This window comes from Alligator sinensis, unplaced genomic scaffold (assembly GCF_000455745.1).
Source record: "Alligator sinensis unplaced genomic scaffold, ASM45574v1 scaffold738_1, whole genome shotgun sequence".
NCBI lineage: Eukaryota > Metazoa > Chordata > Crocodylia > Alligatoridae > Alligator > Alligator sinensis.
Window position 1 is genome coordinate 32,918 of NW_005842382.1, and position 23,399 is coordinate 56,316.

The window sequence follows — 23,399 nt, forward strand, 5'->3', positions numbered from 1 at the left end:
TTCACTGACTACCTGTCTTGTATGCATACCAGCCCAGCCCCTGGCTTCTTTACTTTTCATTCCATCCAGGAAGAGCACACACCAACTGCTGAAACTTCCTTAGCCTGACGAAGGGTTTTTGAACCCAAAAGCTTGCTTAATTACTATTCTCCAACTATCTGGGTTGGTCTAATAAAAGATATCAGATTCACCCAAGGAACCTTGTCTGCCTATGTCCTTAGACCAACACGGCTACAACCTACACCCCTGCAATAATGAGGGAAGGCACTTTTGGGGGAGCTACTGCCCCTGCCCTGGGAAAGAAGCCCCAGATCATGAGGACTCAATCCAGCCCCCTATCATGTTCTCCCCCACCCTCCTAGACCCCACTCCTTGACCCAACCATGCCAGCTGGCATGTGCTCTGCAGGCTGTTTGCACAGGGTTGCATCCCTTGAGGTGGGAAGGTCACTCCCCCAGGGGTAGGAGGGGGAGTTGGCTTGGTGCCAGAGCCACCCACTGGGAAGTAGAGTGCAAGATTGGAAAGTTTGTCTACACAGGACAGGAGGGTGGGAAAGGGGACACTACATCCTGGGATGCTGAAGGGCTGCAACTGGAGCAGCTCATCTGTGGGGAATGGCCACAAACTAATGAAACACAAGCTGGGTAACATGGATCAGAGATAAACTTACTCTGGAGTGGTGTAACTTTAAGATACCTAAAGTGCTTAAAGCTAGTTTCAGATGTTAATGTGTGAACAATCCAGGGGTTAAAAGCTCCAGAAGTCACCTACAATTAATGGGTAACATGGCCCTAGATTGGTATTGTTCCACTAAGGCAACTAAAATGTATAGGTTTCAATGCTGAGCTTAAGTCTGCCAGTGAATTCAGCCCAGGGTGTTTTATGTCAATGCATAGTGATAAGTAGATTCCTTCAGCCTGATTTTCACCATATTTCCAGGTACTATGCTCTCACTTGGAGTAAACTTCTAGGCCAAAGTATATCACAGTTCTGAAGAATGCTTGCCAACAGTTGAAAATCTTTGCCTAGTTCATATTATAGGAGGAACAGAAGTCAAATCAGTAAGAATAGAGACAGATGTTGCCTAACATCTCATTTGTACCACCATAAAATTGTTTATGGTGCAGAGATGCTGAGCAAATAGATGTCAATACCCTTTGTTATGCTACAGGAAAGGAAAATCAGTGGCACAACCAAAGGTGGAAATAAATGCTGCCATTTTATTGAGGTGAATGTCTATTATCTCTGTGGCACTTCCCCTGCTCAGTCAGACCCACTCCTCCATGATCACAGGGAAACAAGTCTGGCTGGGTGGGAAAAAGCCCTACTTTCCCTGTTTAGCCAGACCTGTGTCCCAGGTCTGACTGAGCGGGTAAAGCAAAAGATCACATCGCTCCTTGTCCTACAACATCAATGGCATGACAAGGGGCGACCTGTGTTTCTCCTTGTGAAATTGATCAGCTGTTCTGTGACTCCTATTTCTTGCCCAGATGATCATCTTGTCCTGACTTAATATAGGCATTGAGTAGAGAGCAGCTCCCCATATACTTGTACATCATGGAGGGGAGGGGCCAGTATAAATAGCTGATATATTTTACATAGCTCTGTCAATGAGCCTTATACCTAAGACAATTTGTAACATGTTCATCAGTATCACCCCTTTTGTATAGTTAATTTATTGCGTGAATATTGCAGATACCACTAGAAGCATATGCTTCTACCTTTATAGAAACATGCTGATTGTATAGACATATATCCAAAGTAGGAAGCTCTACTCATTACCCTTACTTACATTGCATTTAATGTCTCTTACCAATTGTGTAAAAGGTAATATCGGGCTTAAATCATCTAAAATAATGCTGCATCTTGGTATATTAAATTCATCATAATGTATTTCTGAATTTTTAGTCAAGGAAAAAAGGAAACTTATGAAAACAAGGAGATAAAGTTCTATCCCATTTTACCCTCCATTTGAAGGACCAAGATTTATGTGGATGATTTATGCTGAATACTTTTGTAAAGATTATAATCTGATTTAAAGTTGATGGTACTTTAAGGATTTTTTTAAAAGAAGTAAAAAAATTGAGCTCCTGAATTGAGATGTGGCAGAATTGTGCAAGATATTACCATTTTTTTTTCAAATTTCTGCTTTCAAATTCATACATTGCAACACTGATTCAGAGAACAGAAGGTAGACATTGTTATGATCCTGATTCAAGAAAGCTGTCACTTCTTTCTTTGTAGTCTCTATAAATCATGCTTTTCCTATTTATCTCCAAACTACTATGGTCTTTCCCTTTGTTTCTTTGTCTTACCTTGTATTACTAAACTCTGCTTAAAATATATTGTGTTCCAAGTCCATTCACAATCTTCTTCCACACTTCTTATAACAGTTCTGTCTCGGCTTTTACATCCAGTTCTGACATGTCAACCTCATCTTCAAGACACTCCACAATTTTTCCCTCCCTACATCTCTGCACTCATTTTCTCCTAATCCTACTCCTGGTGCCTTGAATTTCTCTTGAGCCAATATATTAAAGCCTCTCTTTTATATTACCTTGACTTTCACTGCTGTAAGTTGTTCTGTTATACCTCAAAACTCCCTTCTTGTAAGCATATATTCCTCTTTTGTTTCAATTCTTTCTTCAGATTCACTTAATTCAGCACATTATCCACTTTAACCCACAAAAGTATACTGTTCAGGGTATGAATAATGTCTTATCTTGGCCCTGAACCTCACCGGATCCTCACAGTCATATTGGATACAAATAATAACTATTTTCTACACATAAGTAGTTTTAATGAATTATAAACTTGCTTGAAGCTTAGCTGTGTAACATGTTGTCTGCATTTAATTTGGTTTCATGTGGATAAGACTGTCTTCCTATATTTGTATATTATTGAGTACCTAATCAGCAATCAGTTAATTAGAAATATTTTCCCCCATGCTTTCACTTAATGGCAAATGCACTTGTCTCAGTAGATGTATATTTGATTTCACTGCTTGAAAAAATGGAGTTTATATTATCTGAATTTAGATTTTATTATAGTATAATTCATTGAAAGGTAGTGGATATATAGGTAATTAAATGAATAGTCAGAAGTTAACTACTTAAGCACAATTCCTCTATTCTGCCTTCTCAATAGGTATCTTGTTTTACAGACTGTGTACGAAGGTTTAAATGCTGTCAAGTCAGTGTAGAAGATGGGAGAGGAAAACAATGGTGGAGCCTTAGGAAAACATGCTTCAGGATAGTTGAACACAACTGGTTTGAGACCTTCATTGTCTTTATGATTCTCCTTAGTAGTGGTGCTCTGGTGAGTTAAACAAGAAATGAATATAATGTTTCTGTGGAAAAAAAAAACTTTTTAAAATCAAAATTCATTTTAGCATATTTTTCTCAGTGAATAAAATACGAAACTCCCTGTCCTTAAATACTGAGGGACAAATTATGGTCACTCCCGTCCTGGTGATTTAGATGTGAAAAAGGGGTAGAAGAAGTGTTCTTTACAACAGCATACCACTGAAAGAACAGCTATATTTCTCAAGGGGGTACTACTACTTCTAACAAAGCTAGTGATACAAATGAGACATAGTGAGGGACCATGAGTTACAAATGCTGTATAATGAATAAGGATAAAAAAATAAGTAACTATATAATAAATATAAACTATAATTAATACTAATATACTTAGTATGAATAACTTTCTTCAACATACAACAGTAACAACCAAAGAAATACAGCACATAGACAGCAGTATCCTGAAGGCACATATAAGTAGTATCCTGAAGGCTTCACATAAATTAGAGGGTAAGAAAGCTAAGTGTCTATAAAATGATACACATTGACCTAAGGCAGTGTGCTTTGTAACTGTACATTGAAAAATCCACAAGTCTGCTAGCAAACTTTTAATATTGACAGTATTGGTATTTGATGAACTGCTCCTTTGAAGACTCAAGCCTGTTTAAAAAATACTAGGGGGACTGGACACTAGACACATCTACACTGGTATAATTTACCCGGTTTCTGTACACTGATATAAATTACATGGTGGACAGACAACCAGCTGCTTTTAATAGGATCTGTTATAAAGCCTTGCTACTACTAGGTGGGATGGAACCAAGTAATTACTTATTTGCCTATCCCAGGGGTTGGCAACATAGGGAGCCTGCAGAGCCAGTTGATCTGATCTGCAGATAGGGCTCCAGACATAGGACTTGAGCCTATGCTTGTGCTCACACCTGCTCTGGGCCTAGTCAGTGAGGAGCTTCTCCAGGCCCAGGCAACTTCTAGCTGTGCCTTTGCTGCCACTGATTCTCCCCTCCCTTCCACCCCCTCAAGCCTCCCCACAGCTATGGCATGGGCATAGCTACCAGACACTAGGGAGGGCCAGGGCCAGACAGCTGGAAGCTACATCCAGGCTCCTGCTTTTTTTTTCCCCTTCTCCTCTCCCTGCTCAACTCCCAGCTGCAGCATAGAAGTGGCAACAGTGTGGATGCAACTTCCCGATGCTTAGCCCCAGTGCAGCTCCCCACCAGTGGAAGCTGGTTGAGGAGTGGAGGCCTTGGAGGAGCAGGGGTGTGGGCATAGTCCCCAGCTGCCTGACCCTGGTGTAGGCACAGGGAGAGCTCCCAGCCACTGATATGCCATGGAAGCCACCCAGTCCTTTTCGGACTGATGCTGGATGGGGGCTGGGGCTGGATAGAGGCGTCTCTGCCCCCACCTGACTGAGAGGAATCAAGTTCTTGGACCCCATCCTGTCCTGCCAGCCTGAATCAGGGCCCCATCAGCCCCCTCCCCATTGGCCAAAATCAGGATCTGCTTACCCCACCCCCATGGCTCCCCACTCACCTGCAACACCCTTTGCGGGAAGGGCTCAGCCCAGAGAGCAAAGGCAGTGGTGGTGTCAGGTGGGCAGGTTCCCCCTCCTGTCTCCTTTCATGCTGGCAGCACAGGTAAGCAGGGAGCTGGGGGAGAAGACCTGAGATGGGAGCTGAGCTTCCAGGGGACGGGGGGTGGGGGGTGGTAAGCCCCAATGGGGTGGGAGGAATTAACCACAGGAAACTGGGGGGCACTGAATGGTAGGGTAGCAGGGGGTTGAGTCCTGAGGGGCTGGGGTGGTAAGAAGGAGCCCCAGGAGGCAGGGGAGCCCAGAATGAGAGTGGGAGGGAACCTGTGAAGCATGGAGGGGAAGTGGGGTTCCCCTGCTACCAGCTCTCTCTACTGTCACTCTGGAGCAGGATAAAGCATGCACTGGAAATTGTACCTCCTGGGATGCTGGAGGACTGCTCCCACTTCAAATTAGCTCCATGGAGTAGTCTGACTTGACTACAACACAAGCTCCCTAACACCAGCTGAAGACAATCCTTAGCTGAAAAGGACAATTTCTGAGATAGGCAGAAGGTATTTAGTTCATCTTTTCCTGCCTAAACATGTGGACACTCCCATTTTAAGAATACTTAAGACATGTGAAAAATAATGTGTAACAGCACCCTTAGATGCTTGGCTAGAATGTCCTGCTACTGTGTTCAGGGTCAAATCAGTCATTGGATCTTGAGTTAGGACAGAATTTTTCCTTCAAATCAGACTTGCAATGGTGTTCTTTGCCACCTTACATTGTGCACAGAATGAACTCCCTACTGGGAACACCTGGGCTCAGTTTAACCTAATAAATTCCCTTTCCTTAAAGTGGCAACATGTTGTCAGGGCCTTTCAATCTCCTGATATTTACCTGTGGCACATCGTAGAGGTTTTTTGACGGGGTGTTTGTGACTGTGGTATGAGGGATGGGTTAGAGTGAATGATTTTGTAGATCTTTCTGAACAAAAGGTTGCCTGTAAATTAAAGGGATTGGACTATGAAACAGGTGCGGCTGGTGAACTAAGACTGGTGGGATGGTAGAGCATCCCATGGGAGTGGTGGGGGGGGCAGGTTTACAGCCGGCCAGCAGTGGAGGGAGGGGAGTTTGTAGCTGGCCAGGCACTCTGGCTGGTAGTGGGTATGCTGCAACCCTCCCCTCCCCCCAGCACTCCGCCCCTCTTCCACTCCTGGCTGGCTGCAAACTCCCCCCAGCCCCCCTGCTCCTGTGGGACACTCCAGCACCCCACCAGACTGAGTTCACCAGTTATGCCTGCTATGGAATAAATTTGAGGTAAGTCACCATAATAGCATTTTATGCTTATAAAACCTATTCAAGTGCATGGATCATTCACAAAGCAGCTAACATAAATTTATTGTCAGAGAAGGGGGGTCCAGAGACTCTGGAGACAGCTATTTAATTGCTTGCTTTGCCAGAGACTTCCTGTGTAACCATGGGAAAAAAATGTTGCTATCAATTCCTCACCTATAAAGTGAGATTAATAGCTATCTGTACTTCCCACCCCACTCAGGGATATGGTAAAGATAAATATATTGAATATTGGGAGCCATTCAGATAAGTTCTTAGATAAATAGAAATAAATCTTCAATTTTATTAATTTGAACTGGCAGGTTTTAAGTAGCTCAAAAACAGGTTTTATCAGCTGGGCAAAGAGTACATTAGTAGCTCAAAGGATCAAGAACTTTGCAAAACTACTTTAACAAGTGATTCCAACTTTTAATCCAGTTAGATAACCTCTACCCCTTCATTGAAAGTCAAAATCCGAGCCAGATTGGAAAGCTTCTGGAATGCTTGTCAGACATTTTGAAAAGTAGAAGGAAAGTTGCATATTTGCTATGTTACAAATGCTGACATTTTTAAATGTTCAAGGAACTTAACATAGCAAAAATATGGTTGCTGTCCTGACAGGGTTACACTCTGGGCCTTGATCTTTCAACTGTTTAGTAGGATTCACACTGCAGCTGCCTCAGAAAGCTGATTTACCATTAATAGGGCCCTTCTGGATTCATGGCAGGAATAGGCTGAGTGGCAGCTCCTTTAATATTGTAGGTTCCTCTGGGCACCCCCTGTTGCTGATTGGCAGAAGGGCCTGGATGCTCACTCCTGATTGGCAGGGAAGCAAAAACTGTGGTTTTAAATATGGTGCCATTTTTGCCTCCCATCCAGTCAGCAGCAAACAGCAGGGTCACTGGGGTCCCTCAGCCAATCAGCAATGTGGGCGGGGGGGTGGGGGGGTGAACAAAGGTGCTTGCAAAATTAAAGGGACTCCCACGCAGTCCAATTCCACTGTGAATTTGATAGGGCCCTAACAATTAACAATAGAAAAATTACTGCTTTATTAAGGCAGTGGCTAACTCTCCCATTTGCAAGTAAATTTCACCTTGAAAAACAGTCATTAATAGTAAGGCTGGGCTCTACATTACATATGGAAGTATATTACATACATTACATACACTAAAATATAGGGAAAAGAGTAGTAAAAACAAACAAACAAAGAAAACACAACCCCCGGATTTCATTCTTTGGGGAGAGAATATTTCTGGGGGGTTTTTATATATGGCTGCAACATAAACAATACACTATAATATTTCTGAGCATTAAACCTTTGCTGAATATTTCTATTTACAGGCTTTTGAAGATATATATATTGAACAGCGCAAGACAATCAAGACTATGCTGGAATATGCTGACAAAGTCTTCACTTATATTTTCATTTTGGAAATGCTGCTAAAATGGGTGGCCTATGGTTATCAAACATACTTTACTAATGCCTGGTGTTGGCTGGACTTCCTCATTGTTGATGTAAGTATATTTATGGAATATTCTTTTTATATTTCTTTTATTTCTAAGGCACTCTAATGTAACATTTATAATCTTGAATAAATCATTTTAATAGTCAAATGATGTAGGCAAAACATTTGAAGAATTACATAGGAACTCGATATCCTATGATTTTACTTCATAAACTTGACCATGTATCAGTGGTATAACTAAGGCAGCTGGCCCAGGTGGTGACTGGCGGGGGGGAGGGGCAGTGTGGAAAGGCAGGAAGCAGAAAAAATGGTTGTCACCAGAGCAGCATAATTTTGCTACCAGCAAGGATGGCAACTGGAAGCCACTGGTATCTCTGTGTGTGGCAACTACCCCAGGTCATGTTTGGCCTTTCCTCTCTCTCTCTCTCTCTCTCTCTCTCTCTCTCTCTCTCTATATATATATATATATATATGGGAAATGCTTAACATGACCTGGGGTAGTTGCCACATATATTCATATATTCTGTCACTGAAGTAGATATGCCACATGCATCCAAGATCAAAATATCTAGCCAGGAGTATCTGTTGGATTTTACGTGTGTCCTGAATATCTTTTCAGCCCACATCAGAGACACAGAGAACCCACCACCACTTGGTTCCTTCTTATCAGATGATTGGCTGAGAGGTCCCAGTGGCCCTTCTGCTTGTTGCTGATTGGCCAGGAGGCACAACTGTGGCATATTTAAATATGTGGTTTTTGTCTCCCAGCCAATCAGGAATGAACAGCAAGCAGCGGGGCTGCCAGGGCCCCTCCACTAATCAGCGACAGGGGGAAAGCACGGCAAGAGCAAAACACACAACAACAAATATGCAAACACACAAAATGGCAAACACACAAACAGCAAAATTAAAGGAGATGCTGTGCAGTGAACTTCTGCCAAAATTTAGGTAGATCCCTACTTATAAAGCATGAAAAATTAGCATAAAAATTGCAACAACTGCAAAACTAATTATTCATAGCAGTTTATAAAGGAAAATTGTTTCTTCGTAAAGTTACAGAAGTCAGGCAATAATATTGTGAATGCTAAACAGATTTCTGTCATTTCTCTTAGGTGCAATCAAATGGGCCTCAGCAGTACTCCCTAGTGGCCCCCTGTAACACTACCAACATTTTGATGCATAAAAGTAAAGTTAGTGCCTAGAGTGGCAAACAGTGTCAATTCATTCGTATTTCCTTCATGGTTTTCTAAATCTCCATAGTCTTAGGCAACCATAATCCTCTGGATCATGCATCCTCTGGATACACATAAGAGGTCTAGTCAAAATGCCTGATGAAACCATTTGTGGCTGACAAGCCAATTCAAGAGTGACATAAATTGTTACAAGTTTCACCAATCCATATGTTGTCTAAGTTGGAGTCCAAATTTACAGCATGCTGCTTTCTTCTTTCTTACTTTGCTTCCGTCCTCTGGATCAAAGCCACTTCATGTTGAGCTGCATCCAGTGCCAGATGTTCCCTCCAGATCAGACAGGATTCTGCATGCTCCTCCCAGCTTCCTATGTTGATGTCGAATGACTTGATATAATTTTTACACACATCATGGTACCACCATAGAGGGTGACCCTGCTTTCTAGAGCCATCTCAAATCTCACTGTACAAAATTCTTGGGGGATACATTCTCCTCCCATTCTTCTGACACGGCCAATCCTTTGCAACCTTTGCCTCATGATAGTGGTTTCTGTGTGTGCCAGTCCTGCATGCTCCAGTACTTCTGTGTTTGGTATTCTGTCTGCCCACTTTATTTTCAGGGTCTTACAAAGACATCTCATGTGAAAGCTGTTCAGTCTCTTGATACGCCTAGGGGATGTAGTCCATACTTCTGAACCATACAGCAGGGATGACAGCACACACATCTTGTAGATTTGTATCTTCACCTTAGCGGATGGTTTGCTGTTATTCCATGCATGTTTCTGTAATAGCCCAAAATTCTTACTGCGTTTCCTATTCTGTTAGTCAGTTCAGTCTGAAGGTCAAGATTCCCACTGATTGTAGAACCCAAGTAGCAAAACCTGTCAACAACACCAAGAGATTTATCCTCCAGAGTGATGTCAGGTATTGCATCTCTTGATACATGATCACATTCTTCTTGAGACTAATTGCTATCCCAAAGCTTTTGCATGATTCAAACAATCTACCCAAGAGATTTTGCAGGGAAGATTCTCAAATAGGAAATGTCTTAGAACCAGTTCTTTCACCTTGGTTTTCACTCTAAACCTTGCAAAGTTGAACAAGCCTCTACCTCATCTGGTTCAAAGACAAATGCCATCATTGCTGTCCTTGGATGCATGAAGCAGCAGGAAAGAAAAGTAAATGTTTTAAACCATAGGGTCTAAGACACCTCTGTTTCACCCTGTTGTTGATGTCAAAAGTGTTTGATTCTTTGTTTTCATACACTATAGTTGCCTTCACACCTTGATGTAATGAGTGAATGATGTTCAGAAGTTTAGGAGGACAACCCAGATTCTTCAGAACAGTAAAAAGGCCCCGTCTGTTGACTGCATTGAAGGCCTTCATTAGATCAATGAAGACTGTGTGCAGTGTTGTTTTTCTCTACACATATCTTGCAATTGTATGAACAAAAATATCATATCAATGGTGGAGCATCCTGAGCAAAAACCACTTGACTTTCAGGATAGATTCTTTCAACTTGAGACCGCAGTCTAGGGAGCATGATGCAAGTGACCATTTTCCCTATGCTGTTCAATGGAGATACCTCTATAGTTGTCGCAGTCACTTCCTCCCCTTTGTTTTTGTATAATTATATGAACTGAGCATCTTTGAAATCTTGTGGTACTACTTCCTCTTTCCAACACAGCAGTATATCTTCATGAATCTTTTGAAGTAATTCATCTTTAGCACTTCGTAGATTTCAGTAGGCAAACAGCCATTGCCAGATGCCTTGTTCCCAGGAATCAATTTAATGGTTTCCTACAAATCTTCTAATGTTGACTTATTGTCTAAATCCATCATAACTTGGAATTGTAGTCATCTTTTGAGCTCTTTGCATTTGATTTCAGCCTCACTGGAATATACAATTCCATAGTCTTCAATTCAATGCCCAGGTTGTTTTTGTTTATCAGTAACGACATTAGTAATAACATTTCCAATTAAGTCTCTAAGCAGAACTGGTTTCTTCTTGCCTGGACCAATTGCTCATTTTATGCCTTCATAGCTATCACCTGCATCAGCTGCTTTTTGAATATCATCATAGAGATTCAGCCAAAAATCTGGGGCATGCCTCTTAGGGTGTGCTCCATGCACTTTTTACAGCACTGTAATTTAAAGCACTTCTTTTAGCATTATAAAGTTACAGCACTCTTAAACATGGCAGAAGTGCAGTGTTTGGTGGGCGAGGCCTCTGAACCTCCTTGCACTTTCCAGGCTAGAAGGCAGGGGGTGCTCTGCAGAAACTTGACCAGTATACAGAAGTTATTTAAAGTGCTGTAGGTTGCTAAAATGCTATAAAATAGAGTACTTCAAATTTAATACCTCATTTAACAAGGGTTAAAATGCTGTACCCATTTTTAAAGTTCTGTAAAGCTGTGCACTTCTGTTAAGTCACAGCAATAAAGTGCTTTAAAAGGTGAAAAAAGCAACTTCTGTACATGCTTTAGCCTCTTTGTGCCTTTCTCAAATTTTCTAGGCTTTTGGTACTAGGAGACTTCTTCTAGTTGCTTAGCACTGTCCTTTTGTTCTGAACCAGCGGTAGAAGGGTTTCAGAGTGCTCTTCAAACCAGTCTGCATTTTCTTGCATTTTTTGCCAAACACTGTTATAGCAGCATTGTACATGTTAGCTTTTCCAAGCCTCACTGGCTGAGTTGCTAGGTAAACTTGCTTTCACAAATTCTTTATTGAATAGTCTGCATTTTTCTGTTTTTAGTTTGGCTGATGTCTACCTGTGGGCAACTGGTAGTTTTGCTATGGTGGATCTTTTTAACATTGATTCTGACTTTGCAGCAGACTAAAACACGGTCACTGTCACAGTCAGCACTGTGATGAGAACTCATATGAAGTATTTTTCAGGTAGGTATGCCTGGTCAATACTAGATCTAATTGATGCCAGTGCCCTGATCTTGGATGTTTCCATGATGTCTTTCTTGTGATTTTCCTAGCAAAGTACGTGTTCATAACACACATTTTGACTTGCACAAAGTTTAAACACTCACTGACCATTTTAATTCATATTACCAATTCCGTGTGTGGCCAGAATACAAGACCAGTTCTTAAAACTACATCCAACTCTTGCATTGAAGTTGCCAAGTATTATAATGGTCTCGTTTCTACGTGTTTTCTCAATCTTTGTCAAGTTGTTGGTAGAAAACATTCTTGTCTTGGTTGCAAGCTTGAAGGGTAGGCACATAGATACTAAACATGATTAAGCCATTCTGTGTATGCACTCTGAGCATCATGAGTCAAATAAATGTAGCAATGGGGCTTTCACAGAAAGATAGTAAGCTGTTTCTAATAGCAAAGCCTACTCCCTGCTGTTTCCATTCTCCTGTTGGTTTCTCATGCCAGAATATGATGTAATCATTCTCTTGGATAGAACCTGTATCTGAGAGCTGAGTTTCTGATAATGTACCAATGTCAAGTCAGAGAATAACCAATTCATAATTTAGTAGTGCCGTTTTCCATAAGTTTGAATCTGAATTAAACCGAGGGGTCAGAGTCTGAACATTCTAGCATACAAGTTGCTTTATCATTTTAGCTAGCATAGATCACACCAAAACCTTCAGTGCATACACGTAGGCAAGAGTATGAAGGAGTGGAGGCTGCCCTAGACCTACCATCCCTCCTTTAAACCATTGAGGCAAAGTCTGAAGGCCAGACTGAGTCCAGACATTCAGTGCCTTGATGGTTGCCGCTGACAAAATTGGAAATTCTAAAACATTACTACCAGTACTTCCTTATATCACCTAGTATCTCCTATTACTTTTTTCCTATTCCATAATTCCTTTTCCCTACTTATTACTTTTTTCTCCTGCTTCTTTTCCAAATTTAAAAGGAAGCCTCTGGGTTACAGAAGGTCATGGGTGACTGGTGCCTCTTCAGTCAGTGACCGGGGTGGGGGGGCCTGCGGCCAATCTCACTGACGGGGGTGGGCCTCCCCAGTGGCCGATCACGCTGCCTGGGGGCTTTTGCTGGTGGCCCCATTCCCCTGCCAACACTCACAAGTGGGGCACTGGTGCTCCCGCCTGCCCCCCTGCCTGTTACCTAAACAGGGAGCACGGCCTGACAGGGGGTACCGGCACTCTCAGAGGGTGCACATGCACCCCCTATGCATCACCACTGCACAAGGTGATCTGATTTAAATTCTTCTCAGCCTGCAAAACACTCAAGAAGCTTGTTGTAGGCAGAGTAACATGCTGAGGATGAATAATTTTTGCTTTTCTATTTTTCTATAGGTTTCCTTGGTTAGTTTAACAGCAAATGCATTGGGTTACTCGGAACTTGGTGCCATTAAGTCCCTTAGGACCCTAAGAGCTTTGAGACCACTAAGAGCTTTGTCACGATTTGAGGGGATGAGGGTAAGACCAAATGAAAGAATCTGTAACAGTGCATGCAAAAAAAAGAATCCATGCCTGCAGAAGAAGGAATGACAAATCCATATAGAAAGGCTGCACTAATCTTCTTATTTATTGCATATCTTTTACTAACAGATAAGCAAAAAGCTCATCAATTCACCAAGTTCCATATGCAGTATCACATATTAGTTGTTTCCTTTCAGGTTACTTTACTTTCTGGCCAATCTCAGGAGTTTTTCTTTAAGGTTTTGAAATGATAAGATGTAAACAGTCTCAAGAAAAAATTTAATTGGTTCAATAATAACAAAGAGTTAAAGATGAATGGTCTTTGTATTTTCTCCTGGTAGACACAGCATAATGTTCTTTTAAAAATCTAATTTTGCACCTTTTTAAAAGGTACCTTCCTTCTTTTGAGTTCAGGCCTTTGTATTTTCATTCAACTTAACAGGCCATTCGTCCAACTGTACTATTTTTCACTAAATTGCACCAGAGTTGAATGTGGCCCAGTTCATGATCTACATCTATTTCTGTTTTATCTGACTTAAATAAAAAAAACCTATAAATTATGGTAAAGATTATGATTTTTCTTTGTTACATAAATACTGCGATGAATTTAACAAGATTCTAGCCATCTAGTAATATATACAACCGATCTAAGAATATTTAGTTCCTCTTTTGAGTAAGTTAGAATTAATGTTCACTGAACATCTCACACAAAAAAAGTCTTTTTTTCAACTTAGTCTTTTTCTTTTTCTCTTGTTGTATGTCTTTAATACTAACTCTGTATGCATATTATTGAACACTGGTTAGTTTTAAGAGAATGGTTTTGCCATCTCTCAGAAATATGAGAATAAATTGCTTTCTGATAAATGTCAAAACTAAATCTAACTAGTGAGATAGACAGTTTACAATATACCGCCTAAATATTCCTTTGATATGAATCATGATATAAATGCATACATCTTAAAATCAAATGTAGGCTCTTCTTCAAATTGTATCTATCAGGTTGCAAATTTGCAAACATCTACTTCAGAATTTGTAAGAAAAAAAAAAGGCTGTGTTCATAAATTTCAGCTTCATGTAGCCATTTGCTAATTTTAGCAATGTCCTTAACATAGAATTCATTAATTTATCAGGTCATGAAAAATGTACTATTTACCTGAATCCAAGATGACTTTGAATTTCAGATGACCTCCTCAATAATTAGATTCTACATGTGGAAAATGTATAATTTATTATAATTTTACATGTATAGAATATAACTATTGAAGGGTCATCCTAAACTCATTCCCCCACTGCTGTAGCAGAGAAACCAGCATCAAGGGGACAGGTGGTAGAAGTAGGGTGGCCTGAACCCTGCCTCCTGCTGCACCTTCTGCATGTCACAGCCTCATCTTCTGACCCCTGCTGCAGTGCCTCCCTGGTATTTGTCCCCCTACCATTTGCCCTGACTCCCACCTGCCACCCATGCCTGCACCTTCTGGCATCTGCAGGACCCTTGCATCCTCACTATCACTTAACCACCATGACTCTGGCTCCAGATCTGGCTCTGACCTTATTTTGCCCCAGGGCACAGAGGACATGGCTGCTCCAGCCCCAGTCCAACCATGCAACAACAGTTGCATTGGCAGCAGCTCTGGCCCTGCCTCCAGAGCCAGAGCTGGAACAGCCAGCACACAGACCAGAGGAATAGGACTGGAAGAAGCAATTTAACTTTGAGAAAGTGCCAGAGAGCTACTGGATGTAACAAGTGGTGCAAAAGGAAAGTAAGTAGTTCAAAATGCAAAATACTAGGGCTGTGTGAAACAGCACCATTTTGTTTTGACTTTCATTTTGCTGTTTTGAAGCATTGTTCTGTTTCATTGTTTTGAAACTGTTTCACTGTTTCAAAGTGTTTTGATGTTTCACCCATAGCCTATAATGGGGAATCATGAAACCGCCTATAGCTTTGTCATTTCTTGACTGATTTGGATAAAAATTGCAAGGATGGTAGCCCTTTCTGAGGGCATGAATCCAGCCAAGTTTCAAGGAGATAGATGGGTGAGTTCCTGGGAAACTTCACCACAAATTGTTCAAAGCAAAATCTATATCACTTGCCAGCAGTGGCAGCCTGCTGTCATCCTGCACACAGATCCAGGAGCCCACGCCCCCTGGGAGGAGTCTGGCACAGTTCTGCAGCCCTCCCATGGGGTGCGGGCCCCTGGATCTGTACGCGGGATGACAGCAGGCTGCTGTCTCTGGCTGGGGCCAATGCCAGCATTGGGTTATTCCCAGCACTTGGCGTATGCTGCACCTAGCTGACTTGGGTGCTGGTGCTGGCCCCAGCCAGCAGCGGCAGCCTGCTGTCATTCTGCATGCAGTTCTGGGGGCCTGCGTCCCCCAGGAGGAGTCTGGCACAACCTCGCAGCCCTCTGGAGGGTGCGGGCACCTGGATCTGTGCATGGGGTTTCAGCAGGCTTCTGCTGCCAGCTGGGGAAATAGTCCAGAGCCACTGCCATCACCCATTGGCAGTGACAGTCTGCTGTCATCCCACATCATCCAGGGGCCTGCGCTCCCTGGGAAGAGGTGGGGGAAGTGATCAGAGAACTGGGGGAAGGATCGGGGAACTAGGGAATTCAACCAGGAACTAGGGGAATGTTCAGGGAGCTGAATATTCCCCCAGCTCCTGGTTTCATTTCCCAGCTCTCTTATCATTTCCCCAGCTCTTTCTGAGGGATGTGGGCCCCCAGGTCTGTGCACCGGGTTTCAGCAGGTTGCTGCTGCAGGCTGGGGCCAGCAGCAGTACTGCAGTCTTTCTGGGGCTCAGAGCGGGCTGCGCCAAGCATCTGCCACTTGCCCCAGACTGCAACAGCAGCCTGCTGAAACTCCACATGCAGATTGGGAAGCCCATGCCTGCTGGGAAGAGCTGGGTAAATGATCACAGAGCTGGGGGAAGTGATCAGAGAGCTGGGGAATCGAAATGGGAGCTAGATGTCAATATCACAGCAGTCCTTCCCACCCTCTTCCCCCTCCCTCTCCTTAGTTTCTGTTTAGCTGCAAGCAAGCCTGGCCTTGAAATTCAAAACTTTCAAAACATTTTGAATGCCCTCCTTTCATTATGAAGCTGTTTTGAAGACTTTCATTTGTTTTGATTTCACTGTTTCAAGCTCAAAACATGTTGAAACAGCTTTGAAACAAAACACTTGTCAAAATTTCACACAGCCCTACAAAATATATCCAGTGCATGTATACAAATGTGAGAAGCTTGGGGAATAAACAAGATGAGCTGGAAGCTGAAGCCAATGTGAAGAAGTATGGTCTGATTGGTATGACTGGCTACAATGTCAACATCAAGGATTACACTCTGTTTTGGAAAAATAGGGCTGGGAGAAAAGGTGGTGGTGTTGTCTTGTATGTAGATGTTCTTGGGTTCAGGAGAAAGAAGACAGCAAAGCAGAATACATTTGGGTGAAGATGAAAGGTGAAAGATGCAGCACTGATATCATGGTGGGGATTTATTATAGGTTACTAAATCAGGAAGAGGAGGTGAATGAGGCACTCTTCAGGGATGTTACAAATCTATCCAAAAGCTGTGAGAGGATACTAATGGGTAACTTCAATTTTCTAGACATCTGCAGGAAGAACAACTCTGCCAAACATAAAATATCAAGGCAGTTCCTAACTTGTGTGGAGAACAATTTTCTGTTCCAGAAAATGGAGGATATAACTAGGGGATCATCTATTTGGATCTTGTTCTGGCCAATGGGGAAGACTTAATGGAGGATTTGAATGTGATGGGTAACTTGGCCCTCTGCTCAGGGTCAGACCAATCACCATATTTGAGGTCAGGAAGGAATTTTACCCCATGGTCAGATTGGTACAGACTGTGGGGGTTTTTGCCTTCCTCTGAGGCAGGGGATGTGGCCCTCTACCCAGGATCTCTTCAGCATGTATTGACAACATTTCATAGAAGCAGGATGTTGGCTGGCATGGTTCTTCTGCTTTACCTGTGGCATGTTAGGATGTTGAATCTTTATTGCATCAGGGTTGACAGTAGTCTCAGAGTTTAGATTATGGATTGTACAGGATGGTTTGGATTGAGATGATCCTGCCTCAGGCAGGAGGTTGGACTAGATGACCTCTGGAGGTCCCTTCCAGCCCTACTTCTCTGATTCTATGATTCGCCACTGCTGCTGCTGCATGACCCAGCTGGGGCCAGAGTCACCATGTGCTGGAGGTGGAGCTGCAGAAGTTTGGTGGTGGTGCAGGAGCTTCAGGGGGGGCAGATGACTGTTGCAGCTTCACCTACTACCCCGACCCCAGGTTGGAGCCAGAGTTGGAGGCACAATAGTATCTTGTCCTCCCTCTATTCCTCCCACCCCAGCTTGTACTTGCATCCAAGACCAGGGGCTTTTCCCCGTATGTTAAAGGTGGTGGGAGATATTCATCTTGAATTCAAGTAAATACAACAAGAGCAGGTCAAATACTATAGAATTCATGTCAGAGACAAAGTTTTTGTGGGTAATATCTTTTATTGGACCAACTGCATGGTTGAGATAGACTTATACAAGCTTTTGGGTACTACAGTACCCTTCCTTAGGTCTAAAGCAGACACAGCAGAGCTAAGTAACAAATGAAACAAGGGCTTGTATAAAACTCCATATGGAAATAAAAACAGGATGTAAGAAAGATTATCAGGTAGCCAACAGACAAAAGAGATGGAGTAGAAACCTAATAAGTGGAAGAGCAAGATTGTTCAGAAGGATTATTATCACCTGTGAAGTGCAGAGATTGGCAAGTATCAGGTAGATTATCAAGGGCTATGAAATCATTGTCTATGTTAAGTTCTTTTGTTCTTAGTGTCCAAACCTAATGACTTTTTGTTTTCAGGATCCTCATTTGAAGGTGTTTAGTAAATTTCCCCTGAGCACTAGAACTGTGAAGTTGGTCATGGAGAGTTTTTCTTGTGAAAAATGTTCTCCTAACTGTGTTCTCTGTCCTTTTTTTTTCTGTGATCTTTCTTTCTGGTGCATAGTTTTTTCTGGTTTCATCCACGGTTTCCATGAGGATTTTTGGTGTACTGGATGAGGTATACCAGGTTCTGGGATAGACGTGTATAATCCATGGATTCTGATGGTTTTTATTGCAGGGAGTATTGATTGCTATGGGAGTAGGAATAAGTTGACAAGTTTTGCATTTTAAGGCACAACTGGGTCTCTTATTTAAGTTTGTTCAAGTCTATCCCAATCATGCATTTGATCCAATAAAAAATATCACCCACAAAAATCCTTGCTTCTTGCATAGTTCCTGGTTCATTATGGCTACAGCATCACTTCAATACTATCAAAACATAGTAATTAGGAACATTCATTCAAATTGAGAATGGCTGTTTGGTTCAGCTGGATTCATATTTATTTCTACTTAATTGTTCATAAACATTCCTCCTTATAAATATATTTTTGTTCATACTAGTATTTGGAAAATTGCTGTCCTTCCTGTTTTTAAACTTTTAAAATAGTTTCTAAAATAATCTGTAGGAATGACATGTCTATATTACAAGTGCCATACAGTCCCATGCTCGAGCATGCTGTGCTGTTTCATGTGGACTACCTTCCAAACCAGACAGACTACTCACATATGCATAGCACTGTGGATGAACTAATTAGTACCCCTTTTCAATTACAATTACTGAATACAAACTGACCCTGTCTCTCAGCAGTGCTAATTAGCATAGGCGCCAACAGTTTTTTTTCTTTTGCTGGTGGCTGCTTGCAGGTGTGAAAAAAACAACCCGCCCCGGCACTTTTCATTTGGCACATTCCTGTGTCAAGTCCAGTACATGCCCAGAAGAGGCAGCATGTTAATTCTACCTAGCTCTCCTGTGTCTGTAAAGTTTGGGTGCATTCGTGGCACTTTTGGGGTACTTTTATCTAATAGCTGATTGAATCAGCTTTAGCTAAAAGTGCCAAAATGGTCCTCTGAAGTGCCCAATATTTACAGATGCTGCAGAGCCGGAATAAGTTGTGCTTCTTCTGGTAAAGCATGTTTTGGGGTTTTTTCTTTAACATCTGCAAGTGGCCCCATAGGCCATAGAAACAATGCCATGTACCTTATGTAATGAAGCATACAACACTAATAGCAAATTCTTATAGCAAACAATTCACAAACAGTTCATCTGCTAAAAATTGTTTGTCCAAAGTATTCGACAAATATTTATAAAAATCAACTTACAAAAATATAAGCCTCTCTGCTTTCTTATATTGCTTATACCTACACTAAGCTGTGACAAAATTGACTGATTTTTTTGATTCATCATGTATCTTGCTAATTTTAAGATATTTTTCACTACCTCCAAAAATGTGCAAAGTATTTCTTGAAAAGAGAAGAATATTAATTCTGCAAAGCCTCCTGTGGGCAAGAGTGTGTGAATACATTTTGAAAAATCAAGATGCAGGTTGTCAGCTGGTTTAAATTAGTGTAGTTTCCTTGATTTCAAAACAGAGAACCTCATCTAACCTTTGAGTCTATTAAAGAAAAAATGTCTTGGTTTACTATTTAATTAATTGGAGGAATATCAACATTTTAAATAGTGTTTTTAACCATTTACAAAGCCAGGACAATAATGACTCTGTTCTATTTGTCCTGTGTACTGTTCATTTTCCAATGTTCTCTCAGTTATTTTATAATAATTTACAAACTTTATGATTTCTTTGCTCTCCAATGAGTTAAATTATCCCTTCTGTGCAGGGCCAGCACAAGACCTATGAACCACTTAGACTTAAATTGGATTTAGTGGTTTACAGACTGTGCTAGCCCTGACCAAAGAGGTAAATTTCAGTAATGTAAGAACATAGAAAATACCTGATTCTGCATGGCATTCTGAGAAATGTTTTAATATTGTTAAATAAGAGAACTCATAAAAACAACTCCACTTTGATGCTGGAAGGCAAAGTAAAGAATTGCTTTATTTAATTTCAATCTCGGCTATAGATTTAGGGTTATATTCTCATCGCAGTGCATGTAGATTAACAAATATAACTACCATCAAATTGAGATTTTACAATACCTGTTGCTTTTTGTTTAGCTTTAGTGCTCCTTGTAGTATAATGCTCTTGCACTAATTCTGGATTTGTATGCTATTGTAAATGTAGATAATCAAATATACATTGCTTTGCTGAGTTAGCAAATCAGTTTAAGTAACAGTAACGCATGTGTTTGTGTATAATTTCACTGAATAAAGCATGTCCTACCATGCTTGATTTATGTAATAGAGAAGCATTAGTAGTAGGCAAAAACAACCTTTACAAATTATCTACATTGCTCTTTCCATTTTGCATGTCCCATGCATGTTTCTTGCTGCTGGCTTTAAACATTTACTGTATTTCAAATTTCCAGTCCAATTTCACAACATATAAATTTAAATTACCATAATTGATGCTTTAAATCTACTCTAAAATTTAATGGCTATTTCTAGATTCCCTTACCAGGGAAATATTTGGTCTGGAATGCCTTATATTTCAAGAGCACTCTAGAGTTTATTAAAAGGAAAACGACAGTGTCACATACAACTAGTAAGTTACAAATCATAACACCAAGTGTCTGTCATTACAGCTTTCCAACTAATGATAAACTATATATTTCTATTTTATATAGGATAATCTTTCTTCAACTTGGATGGGGTGGAGCGCTGGTTCCTCCCCTCAGCCCTTTATTATGGGTACTGTATTTTGCCCTTTGCTACCCTTAATCCTTTCACTATGACTTATAATTTTGTGGTGGTGGAGGAGAGCAGGTGGGAGTGGGGTGTTCTAATTTGAATGTCACAGTAACACTGTTAGAGTTTATTCTTTCATTCAAATTATTTGAACATTCTTAAAAAATACCTCTGGGGGTGAAATTTCTGATGCCTGGTCTTAGCAGATAAATAAAACTATTTGTGAATATCAGTTAAACAACTTTGAGTTATCTGACTTGGTATTATGGGAGGACAATTTTTTGGCAGTTAATAGATTTTTGGGGATTTCTTATTTTCTTGGTTAAATCAAAAAAAGTTTGCTTTAAACTTGAAATCCAGCATATACCTAGTTCTACTGAATCATGTGTTCTTTACTTTGTTGAAAGATATTTGGGTGCAGTTCTAAACATTTTAAAATAGTGTACAGAATATGATTAGTACATTTATAGTTAAATAAGAACACATCAAAAGTATTGGGTTGAATGTTTACTGGTATAGGTACTTGTCTAATTGTATGTTTCATTTCATGTTTTGCTGAAGTTTTAAAGAATGAATACATCTAAAAAAAATGAAAGATCTCACCACACACACATCACATTTCTAAGACTAGTGAAATGTTACATTTATGCCTGTAAAATTAACTCATAATATTACCTTACTCTTTACAGAATAAAATAAAGCAAAATAACAGGAGGAAGAAAAGGAGAGAAAGAATTAGAGTTTTTGACAGGATGTTGAAATAAGTTTCTTAGATATTTTCAAATTTACCATTATCGTCCTTCAATCTATGAAATTATTCACAGGAACCTGCCTTTGTTAAAGATGAAAGTTTAGTAGGGATTTACGCAGATATTATCAGCAGGTAAAGTATCAGTCTAAGTAGAATTGTCTTTAGGAACATTATCCAGGAATCAAATCAACATTTTTAAATGTATTCATTATAACATCTTTCTAAGAAAATTTGTTTCTCTATGGAGACCTTGAATATAAATCTGCAAACATGAGATGCCTGAGAATGTAGCCAGCCTAGTCCAGTGTCTTCTGGAATTAATATGTTTATTTTTTTCATGGTTCCAGTATAAATGAAGTTTATGTTGTATTATCTCTAATTTAGCATGGTTTTTTTTTTACTTTGTGATCTTTGTGTTCAAATTCTCAGCCACTCAGTAGCTATTTTTCCTTCCATTTAGAAAGGTTTGTATGTTGTTGATCAAATAGACCAGTGCCTCTCAATCAGGTGCCACTGGACCCTTTCAGGGTGCGGCTGGCATAGGCACTGCTGCCACCACAGCCAGTTAGAACTACCCCATGTGCCTCATACCCAGCCAGATAAGCCTAACATAGCAGGAGCAGTAGTGTAAGAAGGGGGCACCAAGTGGAGCACCAGCCCAAGTACTAACTTAAAGGAGGTGCCAGTATAGTCTCCACAGCCCTGCACCCTGGGGGAGGGTTACTGGGGCACCAGGAGCAGTCTCTGGGGAGCCACTGCCTGTCCCCAGCAGCAGCAGCCTAAGCCCATGCTGCTACAGCAATAGCCGCAGCAGTAGCAGTTGCCACCAAGTTAAGGAAAGCAGAAGTAGATAAGACTTGTGTCCTTCTTCCTCCCTCCCCCCACCTTCCATCTCTCCAGTGATCAGCATAATTTTCCTTCCCCCTAACCTCTGCCTCCAGTGCTGAAAGAACTTGCTACACCTCTGGGAAGGAGTGCCCAGTCCTGCCCACGTGCTTCTGCTTCTGGAAAAAGTGTGGAGGGTCAGACTTGGAAGGGCTGCAGCAAGAGCAAGTGCTCCTGCCTGCTTTAGATGTATATGGTTTCATACAAGGCATGTAGGGCAGGTCTACCTGGATATGGCAGGACTCCAGTTGAGAACGACTGAGGTAAGCTGAGCAGTACAACAGTGGTTCTCAACCAGGAGTGCTGTTAAATTAAAATAAGCTATGAAGTGAGGCCCTGAATCTTAAAAGGTTTAGAATCACTGGTTTAGACTTTAATAAAAATTGAATAAAAAGCTTTATTAAAAGGAACACAATAGTGTCACATGCAACTAAGGGCTTTGGCACAGGTCACATAAAAAATGTCATAAAGGCATTTAAAACAAGAGCAGTCACTAGTTAAGGGGTGTTAAACCACCATAAGTAGCCTCTAAACATTTTAAAGATATACCACTACAGCTGAAGTTTATCTTTGATTTGTTTTGCCCAGGACATTCCAGGGGATAGTATGGATGCTCTGACAAAATAAAACATCTTGCTTCCATTCCTGCAGCATCCCAGAATGTACAGGTCCCAACCACACTATCCCTTCCCACCCACCAAATCTCTAGTAGTCTCCCGTGCTATGCGAGACAGGACAAAGGCAGACCAGACAGTGTGGGCTTAGGGCTTTTTGGAGCTAATCAACAGGTAGTGGGTAATGAACCTCTGTTCTTTCCTTGGAAAAAGTTGTTTAAGAAGAGCTTGATCTA

General features: G+C 41.2%; 1 protein-coding gene across 1 annotated transcript in view; it reads left to right on the forward strand.

Moving 5' to 3' along the window:
* LOC102369842 (sodium channel protein type 1 subunit alpha) overlaps positions 1-23,399 on the forward strand; it is a gene marked incomplete at its 5' end in the record, with an annotated part of 86,956 nt that overhangs the window by 32,912 nt on the left and 30,645 nt on the right. The window contains 3 exons of the mRNA XM_006029487.1: positions 3,164-3,318; positions 7,510-7,683; positions 13,101-13,223. Of these exons, the coding sequence (XP_006029549.1) occupies positions 3,164-3,318; positions 7,510-7,683; positions 13,101-13,223 (452 nt within the window). The remainder of the gene's footprint in view (positions 1-3,163; positions 3,319-7,509; positions 7,684-13,100; positions 13,224-23,399) is intronic.